General features: G+C 46.3%; 1 protein-coding gene across 1 annotated transcript in view; it reads left to right on the plus strand.

The window, feature by feature from the left end:
* DYNC2I1 (dynein 2 intermediate chain 1) overlaps nt 1-14,615 on the plus strand; it is a 61,921-nt gene that overhangs the window by 12,557 nt on the left and 34,749 nt on the right. Inside the window, exons 3-7 of the mRNA XM_047694232.1 lie at nt 1,649-1,739; nt 3,932-4,240; nt 7,839-7,915; nt 9,311-9,365; nt 11,787-11,852. Of these exons, the coding sequence (XP_047550188.1) occupies nt 1,649-1,739; nt 3,932-4,240; nt 7,839-7,915; nt 9,311-9,365; nt 11,787-11,852 (598 nt within the window). The remainder of the gene's footprint in view (nt 1-1,648; nt 1,740-3,931; nt 4,241-7,838; nt 7,916-9,310; nt 9,366-11,786; nt 11,853-14,615) is intronic.

Here is a 14,615-nt window from a genome sequence, read left to right on the forward strand (position 1 = left end):
GTATGCGCTTCTAAAAACTTCTAACTGGCTAACGTAACCAAAAAGGAATATGTTTAGAGATTACACAGTAATTCTTAGACTCGTCAGAAAGGCTTGAGAACCTAGTTATGAACAGGACAGAAACCAAGTCCCCTCGTTCATGTTCCCTGTTACGTACTGTTTCTTTCTGCTCCCAGGGCTGCTGCGCAGGTCTGCACAGAGCCCAGCAGCCGTGCGCTCCGGAGCATGGGTGTGCGTTTGTGTTGGGTGAGGTGTCCTTGGTGGAGGGATTATGAGTTAATGGGGTCACCACTCAGCATGTTTAACAGCAACTATCTTCCTCCCGTTGCCTCTTTTTAGGGTGATTTTTTTGATGTTCTTGGTATGCATTTCTGATAACATCATTTTTGTTCTCAGATCTTTTTTGGTTGCTCCCTGATCTTGTCTTTTCAATACTTTATTGATATGAATAATTGTGACATTCCTTCCCCCTTCTTTGGCCATTTATGTGGCTCTTCCCTGGTCTTGTCTGAGCCTCCCCTTCTGTGAAGTGTGGCCGTGATCTTTGGACTTCTGTAGCTGTTCTGTCTCTGTCAGTGACTGCGCCTTTCTCGTGATTAGAAACACTGGTCGTCTGTTCTTGATTCCTAAGTTTTGGTTCCCAGCTGGGTTTCATCTCTGAATTCTGGGCTTGCATATCCTCTCGTCCTTTGATGTCTGATAGATGTTGGAAACTTCGCGGGTCTTGAACTGGGCTTCTGAAATCCCTGCAAATCCTGCTTCCCCAAAGCCTTACTCACTTCAGTTGATGGCGGCTGCACCCTTCCCTTCCTTAGGTCAGAGAACCTGGGAGTCCCTTGGACGCCGTCTTTCTCCTGCAGGCTCCCGGGACCTGGCCCTTCGCTCCCCGCTGTTTGGTCTCTCATATCCCTGGCTCCCACTGACTAGTGCTCCACAAGCACTTTTTGAATGAATGAACTTTGTTTCAGTGATTTCTATTTAATTTTGTCCTCATCTTTTAATTTATTGATTCTCTTAATTTTAAGCCTTATGACTTTTTTTTTTTGGTCTGTGCATGTTCAAAAGTGAATCTCTAATTCCACTATCAGGGAGAGATCTCAAATTGTAGGTAGGGGTGCTTGCCGGCAGGTGGGCTACAGACTGCCTCCTCCTCACAAGGGCCTTCTCCCTGCATGGTGCCCTCAGCCGTGGGCATTTGGAGGCTGTGGGGCTGGTGCAGTTCCCCCGTTGTCCCCCAAGGCAGGCATTTCTTTCTTGGCCTCCGAACACTTGGTGACTGGGCCAGTTCTTCATCGTGGACGGGGCTCTGTCTCCCTGAGCACCTCTGTCAGTGACAGGTGCTCAGCTGGCACGTGTGTGTGGGCTGGTGCCCCTCTCGAGTTTCCCAGGGCTCAGTCTGATCTTTCCCGGGTTGCTTCAGTGGCGGCTGCCATTGTGATCTCCCTCTTTCGCCCATTTTAAGTTTAGATTCTAGAACTTTTCATGCTTGATGTTGAAGGATGTGTTTTAATTGGTGAATATGTTTTCATATGTGTTATCGTCTACTGCACACTAATGCACTACTATGGTAGAGAGGGCAGCGAGATGTTAGAAGGTCATTCCTATGTGCTGATGTTTGGGGATTTAAAAATATGCTCTGTTTTTGTAGTAAGCAAGTGAGGACGGAAGAGAAGGAGAGGAGAGATGAAGACCCTGAGAGGGGGGACGAAGAGAGAGAAAGACGATACAGAGAAAGAAAGGTATGTGGACGCCCCCAGGAAGGGCTCCCTCAAGTCTGTTCACACATTGTTAGTAGAAGCATTTTTGGAAAGTGTTGTCACACAGGATTCAAGGTCTGAGGAAGGTCTGACCTTTCCTTGCACATGTGTGTTGTTCTCTTTCCAGGAGAAATACATGGTGCTTTTGAAAAATTTAGAAAATTCAAACAAACCGTAAGAAGAAAATAAAAACAAGTTATACCCCAAGATAATCATTGATAATATTTAAGTGTATACCCTTACAGAGTAGGTTTGCATATGCATTTGTGTGTATGTACATATATATCTCTTTGTTTTCTTAAGTTGGATTTTTACTCTTTTATAAACCTTAAACTGGATACACTTGGAACATTTTTCTGAGTCCTATTTCTCTAGAATATTAATGGCTGCACAGTATAGTATTGGTATGTCATCGTTGTATTGATAGATCTGGGTTTTTTTGGACACTTAGGTTGCTTCTGAATTTTTTTAAATTATGAAGACATCCATGAGGTAAAGTTTTTGCATTTATTCATAATTATTTTCCTCTGATTAATTTCTGGAAATGAACTTGCTAGATGAAAGTAAATGTAGACTTACTGCTCTACAGAGAAGCTGTAATTATTTATATCATCAGTGTATAATTCCCCGTGTCCAAAGCAGCAACTGGGCATGATCGTAATTTTTAATCTTTGCTAATTTGATTCAGAACAGAGAAGCACTTCTGAGCGTTTTATGCGAGGGCTCACCGCCCCGCTGCTAGTCATTCCCTATGTCTGTTTACTTATTTCCTAATGGGACATTTTATTCTACGAGTACTTTTTTTTTTTTTTTAAAGATTTTATTTATTTATTTGACAGAGATCACAAGCAGGCAGAGAGGCAGACAGAGAGAGAGAGAGAAGGGGAAGCAGGCTCCCCGCTGCGCAGAGAGCCCGATGCGGAGCTTGATCCCAGGACCCTGGGATCATGACCTGAGCTGAAGGCAGAGGCTTAACCCACTGAGCCACCCAAGCGCCCCTCTAAGAGTACTTTAAAGATGAACTCCCTGCTAGTTATTTCTGTTTCCGTTTCTGTTTCGAATTTTGTTTGTGGGATCTTTGTTTTTATGAGTAAGTTTACAGTTATGAAGTAGTCGGGTCTTTCATTGTTGGTTGTTGATGTAATGCTCACAGAGCCTTTTCCCCACACAGGATTACGTAAGTAGTTGCCTGTATTTTGTTCTGGATCCTTATAATTTTTTTTAGCACTTAAATCTTTTAATCCCATAGGATTGATTTTGGTGACAAATGTGTGGTCGGAATCTAACCTTCCCACCGAGGAGTTTGCGCGTGGAGCTTGCCAGCATGTGTTTCTTTAGGAAGGTTGTGCTGGCAGAGACGGGTGGAGTTGGTGGGAATCAGGTGAAGCAGAGAAGTCAGGAGGCTGCTGGGTGGCCGTAGAAGGGGTGGCGGGAGCAGGGACCACAGGGACTGAGCTTGAGAAGGAGGTAAGGGCCCTGTGGCTGGAGAGTGAGCAGTGACCCACTGTTGGGTGTGAGGAGAGGAGGCCCTGGGTGGGAGGAAAGGGCAGTTCCACTTGGGGTTCAGCTGAGACATACTGATGATGCTTCCGAAACTGGGAGTCTGGGCCAGAAATGAGACGTGTCGGGCAGTGTGTTCTGCGCAGAGCTGTGTCGCCGTGTGACGGAAGTCAGCAGTTACCACTGAGCACCCACGGTGGTCTTGGGGAACCTGTGATGACTCAACAGTAGTGTCCAGTTTTAAGAGTCTCCCTCATTGGGGAGCAGACACGTGAACTGCCAAGGACAGAGGTCGGCAGGGCGTGTGGCGCTCTGCTCCCAGAAGTGACACATTACACAGGAGGGACTGGGGTTGATGGAGTGCCAGGTGCATTCACAGTTGGAGAGCAGGTGGCAAGGATGACAAGGACGGGGCTGAGGAGGAGGGGGCATACTTGCCATGCTGAGGGGTTTGGACGTGGTTTTCCATATCAGGGTGAAGGCTGGAGTATGGTGTCGCTACTATCCTATGGGCTGTGTGACCAGCACTGGGTTTTTCTTTCCAGAAGCTCCTTGCTAGAGTCGGGAAGGAAGAGTGAGGGCAGTGCGGCTTCGCCACCTTCGTCCTCCCGTGTGTGAAGGACGGCAGCCCATGTTTCGTGTGCTCACGCATTTTCCATCTGCCCCGTTCACAGCTGCAGTACGGCGACAGCAAAGACAATCCTCTGAAGTACTGGCTGTATAAAGAAGAAGGTGAAAAGAGACACAGGAAGCAGAAAGAGCCAGATCGAGAGAGGAAACACAGAGAAAAAAGCAGCACAAGGGAAAGAAGAGAAAAGTACCCAAAAGAAAAGAGCGATTCCTTCTCTGGCAAGGAAGGGGAAGAAAGACACAAGGAAAAGCGACACAAGGAAGGCTTTCATTTTGATGAAGAGAGGCGCCAAGGTGACATGGATAAAAAAGAGAGGTTGTCGAGAGAAGAGCTTAAGAAAAGGGAGTCCAAGGTACCATTTCTTTCTCTTCTTCTTTTTTTTTTTTTTTTAAGATTTTATTTATTTGACAGATCACAGGCCGGGGGAGTGACAGGCAGAGGGAGAGGGAGAGGCAGGCTCCCCGCTGAGCAGAGAGCCCGATGCGGAGCTTGATCCCAGGACCCTGGGATCATGACCTGAGCCGAAGGCAGAGGCTTAACCCACTGAGCCACCCAGGCGCCCCCAAGGTACCATTTCTGATGCTTCCTAGCCTCTGTGGTCGTCCTGAGACGGGCACTCACAGAGAAGAGTTTTATCTCCCTGTAGCCAGAGGATAAACTGGTCACCTTGGTAAAAATGTGATGCAAGTGTGTGTGATGTGATCAATTTGGAGAAATTGCTGGTCTACTAGGAAATAGGAAATCAGATTTTCTGATTATATTGTGAATGTACTTTTAACGTATACTCAGAAATCTGTCATGAAATTGAAATTTTGATGATATTAAGTGCAAAGTAAATGGATAATACAGCAAAATGTTTGAATCAGAATTAGCAGTGTAAGTTTACAAAACAGAACACAAAAATAAAACTGTTGATTGCGAAGGGTCTAATTTTCCTCCCATGTATATTGATAGTAACTGCAATTGCTTAATATTTTCCTGTCCTGATTGTATCTTTTGTTTTCATGTATATACTTTCTGCTGCGCTGTTTTTCCAGACTCCGAAGCAAAGCGATTTCATTCTCCTGTTTCTTGGTGGTGCTCCCTTTCAGGTGGACGCAAAGTGAGAGGCAGGTGCGCGGAGGCTCAGGAGGGTCAGGCCTTCGGGGCAGAGACTGGGACCCCTGGTTGACTGGTGCCCGTCCAAGAAAGTATGCGTGCGTGTTTTTGAGGAGTGTTTGTTAAGAATGTCCTGAAAAGTCTTTGCAGTTGCTGCCTGGCTCTTGGCTGAGTGTGATAAATTACGTCTGTGCCTTCCCTGACGGCGGGACTGCACCCCGCCCTGGCACCGGCCGCCTCTGCCCGTGATCAGAGCATATGGTTATCTGACCGGAGCAGTTTTGTTGACTGCGGACAGACGTGCATCTCAAGCCCCTGGGCCTCCCTGAGATCAGGCCCACTGAGCGTTTACCTGCTGGCGTGTCAACGAGCTGAGGGAGGCAGGAGTTGAGAGTGGGCCCTCACAGACACGTGTTCATTCCTCTTGTGTTTTAAATCTCTGTCTCTAGGTCAAAATTGTTTTAGGGAGTTTTCCCCAATATTTCATTATGAACATTTTTAAACATACAGCAAAGTGACAGGCTTCCACCTTCTAGATCCTCCCACTAACATTTCAGTAAACTTTCCTATTTCACATCCCTGTATCAAATTTAGTAACTAGAAACGGCCTGTTTGGTTTCCCACAGAACTCCTCTCTGAGACTTGTCACAGCATTCACATTTGGGTTTTGTTAAGGCTGGAGGTACGAGACGGCCCCTGTGGATAAAACCGTCGCCGTCAACAGTGCTCCTTCCGTAAAGACTGCCATAGTAATTAGTCGCTCCAGAGACTCTCCTGATGGATGACCAACTTCGTTTCTTTGATAATTTGTTCCACTCTGTGCTCGCCCTTGTTGCATATGCTGAGGACCAGCTGTGACCAAAGGTTTTTATTGTTGTGCTCGGATGTCATCGGAGAAGCCATTTGATAAAGAAACAAACGCACACACAGTGTGTCGCAGTGATTAGTGAGACATGTGTTTTGTTTTTTTTTAAAGATTTTATTTATGTATTTGAGAGAGAGTGAGAGGGGAGAAGGGCAGAGGGAGAAGCAGATTCCCCGCTGAGCAGGGAGCCGGATTCGGGACTCGATCCCAGGACCCTGGGACCATGACCTGAGCCGAAGGCAGAGGCTTTAACCCACTGAGCCACCCAGGCGCCCCTCTGTATGATTTTTGATCCGTTATTTTAATTGTGTACCTCCTCCAGTTTCGTTTCGTTTCATTTCTTTCCTTTTTTCTGTTTTTTTGTTTGTTTGTTTGTTTGTTTTTAAAGTTGGCTTCGTACCCAGCGCGGGGCTTAAGCTCACTACCCTGAGATTAAGAGTCGAGTGCTCTACTGCCTGAGCCAGCCAGGTGTCCCCTCCTCCGGTCTCCCGTTAGGGATGGAGAGGTCATGATTAAGCATCATAACTATAACGAGGTGTCTTCTGAAGGTGATGGAGCAGTTGTTTTAGAAGAACCCGGCGTGACTATGCCTCTCTTACTGCCGCTGAACATGGACCCTGCTCCTTTCTGCTTCTGGGGCAGTGACTGCCCAGGCCCCTGTGGGCGTCTGTTTCCAGCCCAGCACCCCGCTGGCCAGCCCACACGGCTTGGGAACAAGGCACTGAGCTGCTCATAGCTACTTTTTCTTCTTCTTTATACCTAGACAGCCATTAAGTCATATTTTTTTCTACCTGGCATGACTGATTCCATTTTTTTCCCCATTCCAGTCTATTTAATGGACTGATGCCAGACTGCTTTTCCTGTTAAACATGTAATTATGCTTTTCTCTAGTTAATTTTGGAAAAAATTTTACAGGAAGAATAAAAAAACCCAAAATTTATCTAGGATCCCAGACTCAAGAGATGATCCATTTTGTAATAAGTATGTACTTAAAATTCTTTTTCCTATATGTAAATGAAGGCAAAATTGGAATCATGCTATTTTTCCACTTTATTCTGGGAAATACTCTTTTACGATGGGTATTAGTGGAATCTGGTACTGTTTCATGTGGCCATAACCTTACTATTTAACAGGCAACCTAATGTTGGACCTTCAGGTTACTAATTATTTTTTATTTCATAAATTATTCGGTGATGAACCCGATTGAAAACCTTAATACACGTTTGTGTTCTAGGAATTGTTTTCTAGGAATAATTTCCTGGAAGTATTTATAGATGCAAGAAAGTGTTTGAATATCTTTAACTGTTTTCAAGGCTTTTGGTATACATTACATTGTGTACGGCACTCCAGACGGCCTTTCTTGGTGGGTGATTCATTCCCGCCTCCTTCTGCTCTGTACTCTTCATGGGTCAGTCGCCAGGGCTGTGAGCTTTCTCTGCCCCAGGGACGCCCTGGCCCTGGTCCCCTGGGTCTTCACCTGTCCCATTCCGGCCTCATACCCCTCCCTCCAGGCCATTTCAATGTGTGTCTCTCTCTTTAAAGCACCTATCCGGATTTGTTGGCTTGCAATCTAATGGTTTTAATTTTATTTTCACAAATTCACTTAATTCAAGAGAATTATAGAAGTAGAATTTATAGATCAGTTGTTTGCATTTTCTTTTTTATAGGTGGATGGATCCATGAAATAGGCACATTATATTTGAAAGTTTATAATTTTAGCGGTGTAAGGAACTAGTCAGATTTATCTGAAGGTAATGTGAAATTGATAAGTAAAAATGTCTTTTCCTTACTGAGGTAATGTATGATCGTCTTTTCGTATACCTTTACTCCTCTTCCTTACGTTAATTATGTGATTGAAGATAGCAGGTAAAACCGGTTCTTCCAGGAGATACCTGTGTCCGGAGTTCACGCTTGTTGTACAGAATTTACAGTTACGGTGACTTCACTATGCTGCCCTAATGAGTGTCATGGGATTTTTGTTTCCTAGAGCAGTGAGCACCGGCGTCGGGGCGCAAGTTCGCGACGAGACCCCACCAGCAGCCGGGAAGGACCGTGCGCTCTCTGGTGACTGTCGGGCGCGCTGTGCTTCCGCAGAACGTGTTTCTTACGGGGCCGGAGTAGAGTCAGTAGATGAGGGTGAACGATAGATACACTTCACTTACCCTGATGCAGCCTCTCCAGACTACAGTCTGGGCGCACTAGAAGACCTTGTTATAAATTACTAGTCCCATTTTGCCTTTTTTTTTTTTTTTTTCCAGATTTTATTTATTTGTCATAAAGAGCATCAGCCGGGGAGGAGCAGAGGGGGAAGCGGCTCCTTGCCACGCAGGGTGCCTGGTGCGGGGCTCGATCCCAGGATTCTGGGATCATGACCTGAGCTGAAGGCAGACGCTTAATGACGGAGCCCCCCAGGCGCCCTTTATTCTGTCCTTTTCCATATTTGCTCCCGTGAACTTGGAGAGGAGCACTTACTTTGGGGGGTGAGGGTGTGCAGGTAGGCTCCTGGCCTATAGCCCGTGGAGCCCGGGGAGGGCGGAGTGTCTGCGGGCGGGCTCCTGGCCCCCCTCTGCGCCGCCAGGGCCCCCCACCAGTGCTCGTTAGTCGGAGTGCAGAGACTGGCCACAGCTAGGGCTCAGGCAGCAGCCTGCGGGGATGGCACGTTTGCGTCTGTGGGGCCTGTTGGGTGACCCTCCAGAGCTGTTTGTTCGTGGGTCAGTCTAACAACAGCACCTTTTTTTGTGTGGGTTTGGTGAAGGTTACAGGCTAGAGTTGGTGTGTGCATTCTCATTTTGTACGTAAGCTCTAGATTTTCTAAAAGCTTTTATTTAAATTCCAGTGTAGTTAACGTGCGGTATAATGTTAGTGTCAGGTGTACAGTGTAGTGATTCAGCCCATCTGCACACCGCCCGGTGCTAGCCTCATTCCCCCTTCCCCCGTGCCCCACCGCCCTCCCCTCCGGGGACCCGCCGTGTGTTCTCCAGAGGGAAGAGTCTGTTTCGTGGTTTGCCTCTCCTTTTTCCCCCTTTGCTCATTTATCTCAATTCTTAAATTCCACATATGAGTGAGATCATGTGGTGTTTGTCTTTCTGACTATTTCACTTAGAAGAATATTCTCCTGCTCGTCCGTATTCTTACAGGTGGAGGATCTCATGCTTTTTCTGGGAGTGACTAATAAAATTACAGAGTTCTAGAACTCTCATAGAGATAGAGAGTCATACACATGCACAGCTTTGTTAAAACACGTAGTTTCTTCTCTCTGCTGAGGCTGTTTCTTGGTTTGCTGCTGAAGTACAAGCAATGTAGGGAGACCCTAGTGCCCACAGCTGTAGTGAGACGGGCTCTGGAGGTTTGCCCGTCTTAGCAGCTTAGATCAGATAGGAGAGCCTTCACTGAGATGTAAAATGCTTTATGTTTCAAGTCTTTGTTGAAAGTTAATTTTAATTTGATCTTATTTCCTAGGTATGCAGAGAATTTAGTAAGAAATAATGAAAAAGATAAAGACTCAAGAGGGAAGGTAAGACATTAATGTTGACTTTATTATGCAGCAAGAGTAGCCCCGAGTCTTTGTGATTGGCTCCGAGAGCAGAGCCTGCGGCAGGCTTTGCCGGCAGATGGGTGATTCAGGTGGTAATTCCAGGAGGACATAGCGGACATGTTTAGAAGAAAAGACGCGAATAGCTCGAAAGTAGGAAAACGGACTAGAGGGAGCTCCACGTGGCCCCTGTGTCGCAGCTAGAGCGGCTGCACTCATGGCAGTGGGACCGACTCTGAGACGAGCCTGGTGCCCTGTAGTGACAGAATCACGAGCTCACAGGAAGATGTCCCCGTTGTAAACGAACACATCCTTGATAAAAGAGCCCCAAAATACAGAATTAGAGGGAGAAATGGAGGGTCCCAGGATAGTGGGGCCTCATGCGACTCCTTTCACTAGGGCACAGAGTAACAGCATTTCCCGGCTGGCCACACGTTAGGCCCCGTAGGGGAAGGGACAAGCTCTTGGAGACAGGAATCCCCATGCTGTCCCCACAGAGGGCGGACGGGCACACCATCGTGGTCCTGCCCTCCCGTGACTGTCCCCTGCGCGTGGAGGGCGATGCCCGGTCTTTACTTTCTTCCCATCATCGTAATTACCATCAGAATCATCTTCATGGTGAAATTGTAGTGACTGTGAGGTGGTGGGCGCCGGGGTTCTAATTATCATCCAGCTGTTTTCCTAGTTGGTTGTTCCATGTTGTAGGTAATGTGGTGAGCAGATGTGGGGTATTGTATCTGAAGAAAATTTTTCCTGTCACTTTCCTTGGTAGTTGTCTGAAACCTGAGTGACCCTGAGATAATCATCGCTAATGTCTTGTGCCGTATTTTTATGTATCTCTTTATCCCATATGCATTCACAGAAACACATGGAATTTTTGTAATTTTGATGCGGGTGTGTTTTATTCATTCAGTTTTGGGGGTGGTTGGATCCCTCACCATCCAGCTAAAGCCTTTCAACGACTTCTTCCCAGGTAACCTTTTTGCTGTATAGGCTTTGACCCTCGTGCATGAACGTGTGTATTTGGGAGTTAGGGATGCCTTTTTCTGTATTGCTCACGCATGCCCACCCCCCACGCAGCGCCCTGTTTTTCCCAAGTCATTGTTCTAGTGACCTAGCTCTGCCTCACACTTTTTGTGGATAAATTCTGAAACTGGAGTTGTTGGATGAAAATTTACAGATTTTATAGTGTTTTCCTTATATCTTCCAATTCTTCTAAGGAGCTGTAGATCAGCACTATTCACCGGAGTATAATGTGAGCCACATTTATAAAAATAAATTCTCTAGTAGTTGCATTAAAACACAAAAAGAAACAAAATTCATTTTAAGAACATGCTATATAATCCACTATTTCTGGAATAGTATTATTCAACATGTAATCAATGTGAAAATTATCAATAAGACATTTTACAGTCTTTTTTTTTTTCTAGAAGAGCAAAATCTGTGATCTCTTTTCCTCCTGAGGGATTCTTGAAGGGATTTGACAGCTCATTTTGGCCCATGATTAGGTCATATGTTTCACAGCATCAACACCGAGTTTATCTTGGTTTAATTCTTGAGCCTCATGAAAAGCCTACAATGTGCCAGAATAATTCTCTGGATACATGGAAAGCTCCACACTCTCTTCATGGTAACACATCATTCTGTCCGCAGTCTTATGCACCGAATAGTTGTGGGTAGTGATGTCTAGGACTTGGGCCTTCCTCGTGCTGGTGACCACCACAGGGGTGGAAATTGGTGTTTCCCTTGCCGGCACAGGGTCACTTTATCTGTCCCGGTCACTAGGAGGTAGGTCTGCTGCTGCCCCTTTATCTGTGGTTTCAGATATGCGCGGTCAACAGTGGTCTGGGGCAGATGGCCCTCCCCTGACGTGTCAGGCTCCCTGCGCTGCGTCATCCATCCGCGCCACTGCCCTCCCTTCATCTCTTCACAGGGCATTTCGTCATCTCACGTCCCCACGAGAAGGGCAGGTGCAGGACAGTAAGATATACTGAGAGGGAGACAGAGTCACAGAACTTTTATCATGGTGTATTGTTATAATTGTTCTACTTTATTCTTAGTTTTCGCTGTTCATCTCTTAAACTAAACTCTGTCGTAGGTATGTACAGGAGAAAACACGGTATGCATAGGATTCAGTACCGTCCACATTGTAGGCATCGCTGGGGGTCTTGGCACGCATCCTTGTGGGTGAGCAGGGAGCCACTGTCCTGTTCTTATCCCCACTTCTCAGGGGAGAAACCCGAGGCACAGAGCTTACTTGCCCTGGGTGATCTTGTATTTTTACCTTGGGGCCAGAACCCCAGTCCTCAACTACTGAGGGCAGCCTCCATGGGGGCCCGGGTGGGCTCTGGGGCTGTCCTGGAGACTCTCTCTGTGCTGGCTGACCTCGGCACTGTCTTCCAGCACAGCCGCGAAGAGGGTGCCTTGGTGTGGAAGCTGGCCCCGAAGTGTGGGAGAGAAGAAACGGCGGTAAGGAGAGCCCGTCCTTCCGTATTTGGTCCTCCCATCCAAAGATGTGCTTTTACTCGTGATTGTTTGCTGTTTTTTTAAATTAACATGTAACGTATTATTTGTTTCAGGGGTACTGTGGTTCATCAGTCTTACACAATTCACAGCACTCACCATAGCATATACCCTCCCCAGTGTCCATCACCCAGTACCCCCATCCCTCCCACCCCACTCCCCTCCAGCAACTCTCAGTTTGTTTCCTGAGATTAAGAGTCTCTTATGGTTTGTCTCCCTCTCTGGTTTCCTCTTGTTTCATTTTTCCCTCCCTTCCTCTATGATCATGTCTTCAAATTCCTCATATCCGTCAGATCGTATGTAACCGTCTTTCTCTGATGGACGTATTTCACTCAGCATAATACCCTCTAGTTCCACTCATGTCGTTGCAAATGGTGCGTCTTTGCTTTCATAGTCCCTTTTTTTTTTTTTAAAGATTTTATTTATTTATTTGACAGAGAGAGATCACAAGTAGAAAGAGAGGCAGGCAGAGAGAGAGAGGGAAGCAGGCTCCCTGCTGAGCAGAGAGCCCGATGCGGGACTCGATCCCAGGACCCTGAGATCATGACCTGAGCCGAAGGCAGCGGCTTAACCCACTGAGCCACCCAGGCGCCCATCATAGTCCCTTTTTATTAGGGTAATTATTACTCCTTTTAGACAGCAGAACGTGGGTGTGAAGGGGAGGAACAGATTTCTCTTTTTTTTTTCTGTTTTTTTTTTTTTTTTTTTTTTCTTTTCTGCGTAACAGAATTCATTGTTTATGCACCACACCCAGTGCTCCATGCCATACCTGCCTTCCATAACACCCACCATCTGGTTCCCCAACCTCCCACCCCCCGGCCCCTTCAGAACCCTCAGATTGTTTTTCAGAGTCCATGGTCTCTCATGGTTCACCTCCCCTTCCAATTTCCCCCAACTCCCTTCTCCTCTCTAACTCCCCTTGTCCTCCATGCTATTTGTTATGCTCCACAAATAAGTGAAACCATATGATAATTGACTCTCTCTGCTTGACTTAGTTTACTCAGCATCATCTCCTCTAGTCCCATCCATGTTGATGCAAAAGTTGGGTATTCATCCTTTCTGATGGAGGCATCATACTCCATAGTGTATATGGACCACATCTTCCTTATCCATTCGTCCGTTGAAGGGCATCTTGATTCCTTCCACAGTTTGGCGACCGTGGCCATTGCTGCTATGAACATTGCGGTAGAGATGGCCCTTCTTTTCACTCCATCTGTATCTTTGGGGTAAATACCCGGTAGTGCAATGGCAGGGTCATAGGGAAGCTCCATTTTTAATTTCTTGAGGAATCTCCACACTGTTCTCCAAAGTGGCTGCACCAACTCGCATTCCCACCAACAGTGTAAGAGGGTTCCCCTTTCTCCACATCCTCTCCAACACATGTTGTTTCCTGTCTTGCTAATTTTGGCCATTCTAACTGGTGGAAGGTGGTATCTCAATGTGGTTTTAATTTGAACCTCCCTGATGGCTAGTGATGATGAACATTTTTTCATGTGTCTGATAGCCATTTGTATGTCTTCATTGGAGAAGTGTCTGTTCATGTCTTCTGCCCATTTTTTGACATGATTATCTGTTTTGTGTGTGTTGAGTTTGAGAAGTTCTTTATAGATCCTGGATATCAGCCTTTTGTCTGTACTGTCATTTGCAAATATCTTCTCCCATTCCGTGGGTTGCCTCTTTGTTTTGTTGACTGTTTCCTTTGCTGAGCAGAAGCTTTTGATTTTGATGAAGTCCCAAAAGTTCATCTTCGCTTTTGTTTCCTTTGCCTTTGGAGACATATCTTGAAAGAAGTTGCTGTGGCTGATATTGAAGAGGTTACTGCCTCTGTTCTCCTCTAGGATTCTGATGGATTCCTGTCTCACGTTGAGGTCTTTTATCCATTTCGAGTTTATCTTTGTGTACGGTGTAAGAGAATGGTCGAGTTTCATTCTTCTACATATAGCTGGAGGAGCAGACTTCTGCTGGCATTTCTGTTGCTCTTGTTGGAGAGTCCGGGTTGTGTCGAAGGCGCCCCGGTGCCAGGGCTGGGAGAAGTATGGCTTACTGCATGTGCGCGGACGCCGCAGCCTTCCTCGGCGGGGTGGGGGAGGTTTTGAAAAGAGCAGGCCGGGCAGAGGTTCTAGCTAAGTAAAGAGCCAGCCTTGTCATCATTGCTCTGTATTTAAATGCAAGAGGGTTGAGGAGAATTGGAGAAACCAACTAGAGACCTCTCAGAAGATGTGATTCATTATCAGTGAGACAGAGTCAGGGTAACAAATAATTTTCAGAAATAAATGCCAAACCAGGGAGATCAAGGAAATGGCACTATCTTCTTAATTAATTAATTAATTTATTTATTTTTTTATTTTTATTTTTATTTTTTTTTAAAGATTTTATTTATTTATTTGACAGAGAGAAATCACAAGCAGGCAGAGAAGCAGGCAGAGAGAGAGGAGGAAGCAGGCTCCCTGCTGAGCAGAGAGCCCGATGTGGGGCTCGAACCCAGGACCTGGGATCATGACCTGAGCCGAAGGCAGCGGCTTAACCCACTGAGCCACCCAGGCGCCCCTTTTTTATTTTTTTATAAAGATTTCATGTATTTATTTATCAGAGAGGGAGGGAGAGAGAGAGAGGACAAGCAGGGGGAATGGCAGGCAGAGGGAGAAGCAGGCTCCCCGCTGAGCAAGGAGGCCAGTGTGGGACTCCATCCCAGAAGCCTGGGATCATGCC

This window comes from Lutra lutra, chromosome 11 (assembly GCF_902655055.1).
Source record: "Lutra lutra chromosome 11, mLutLut1.2, whole genome shotgun sequence".
Lineage (NCBI taxonomy): Eukaryota > Metazoa > Chordata > Mammalia > Carnivora > Mustelidae > Lutra > Lutra lutra.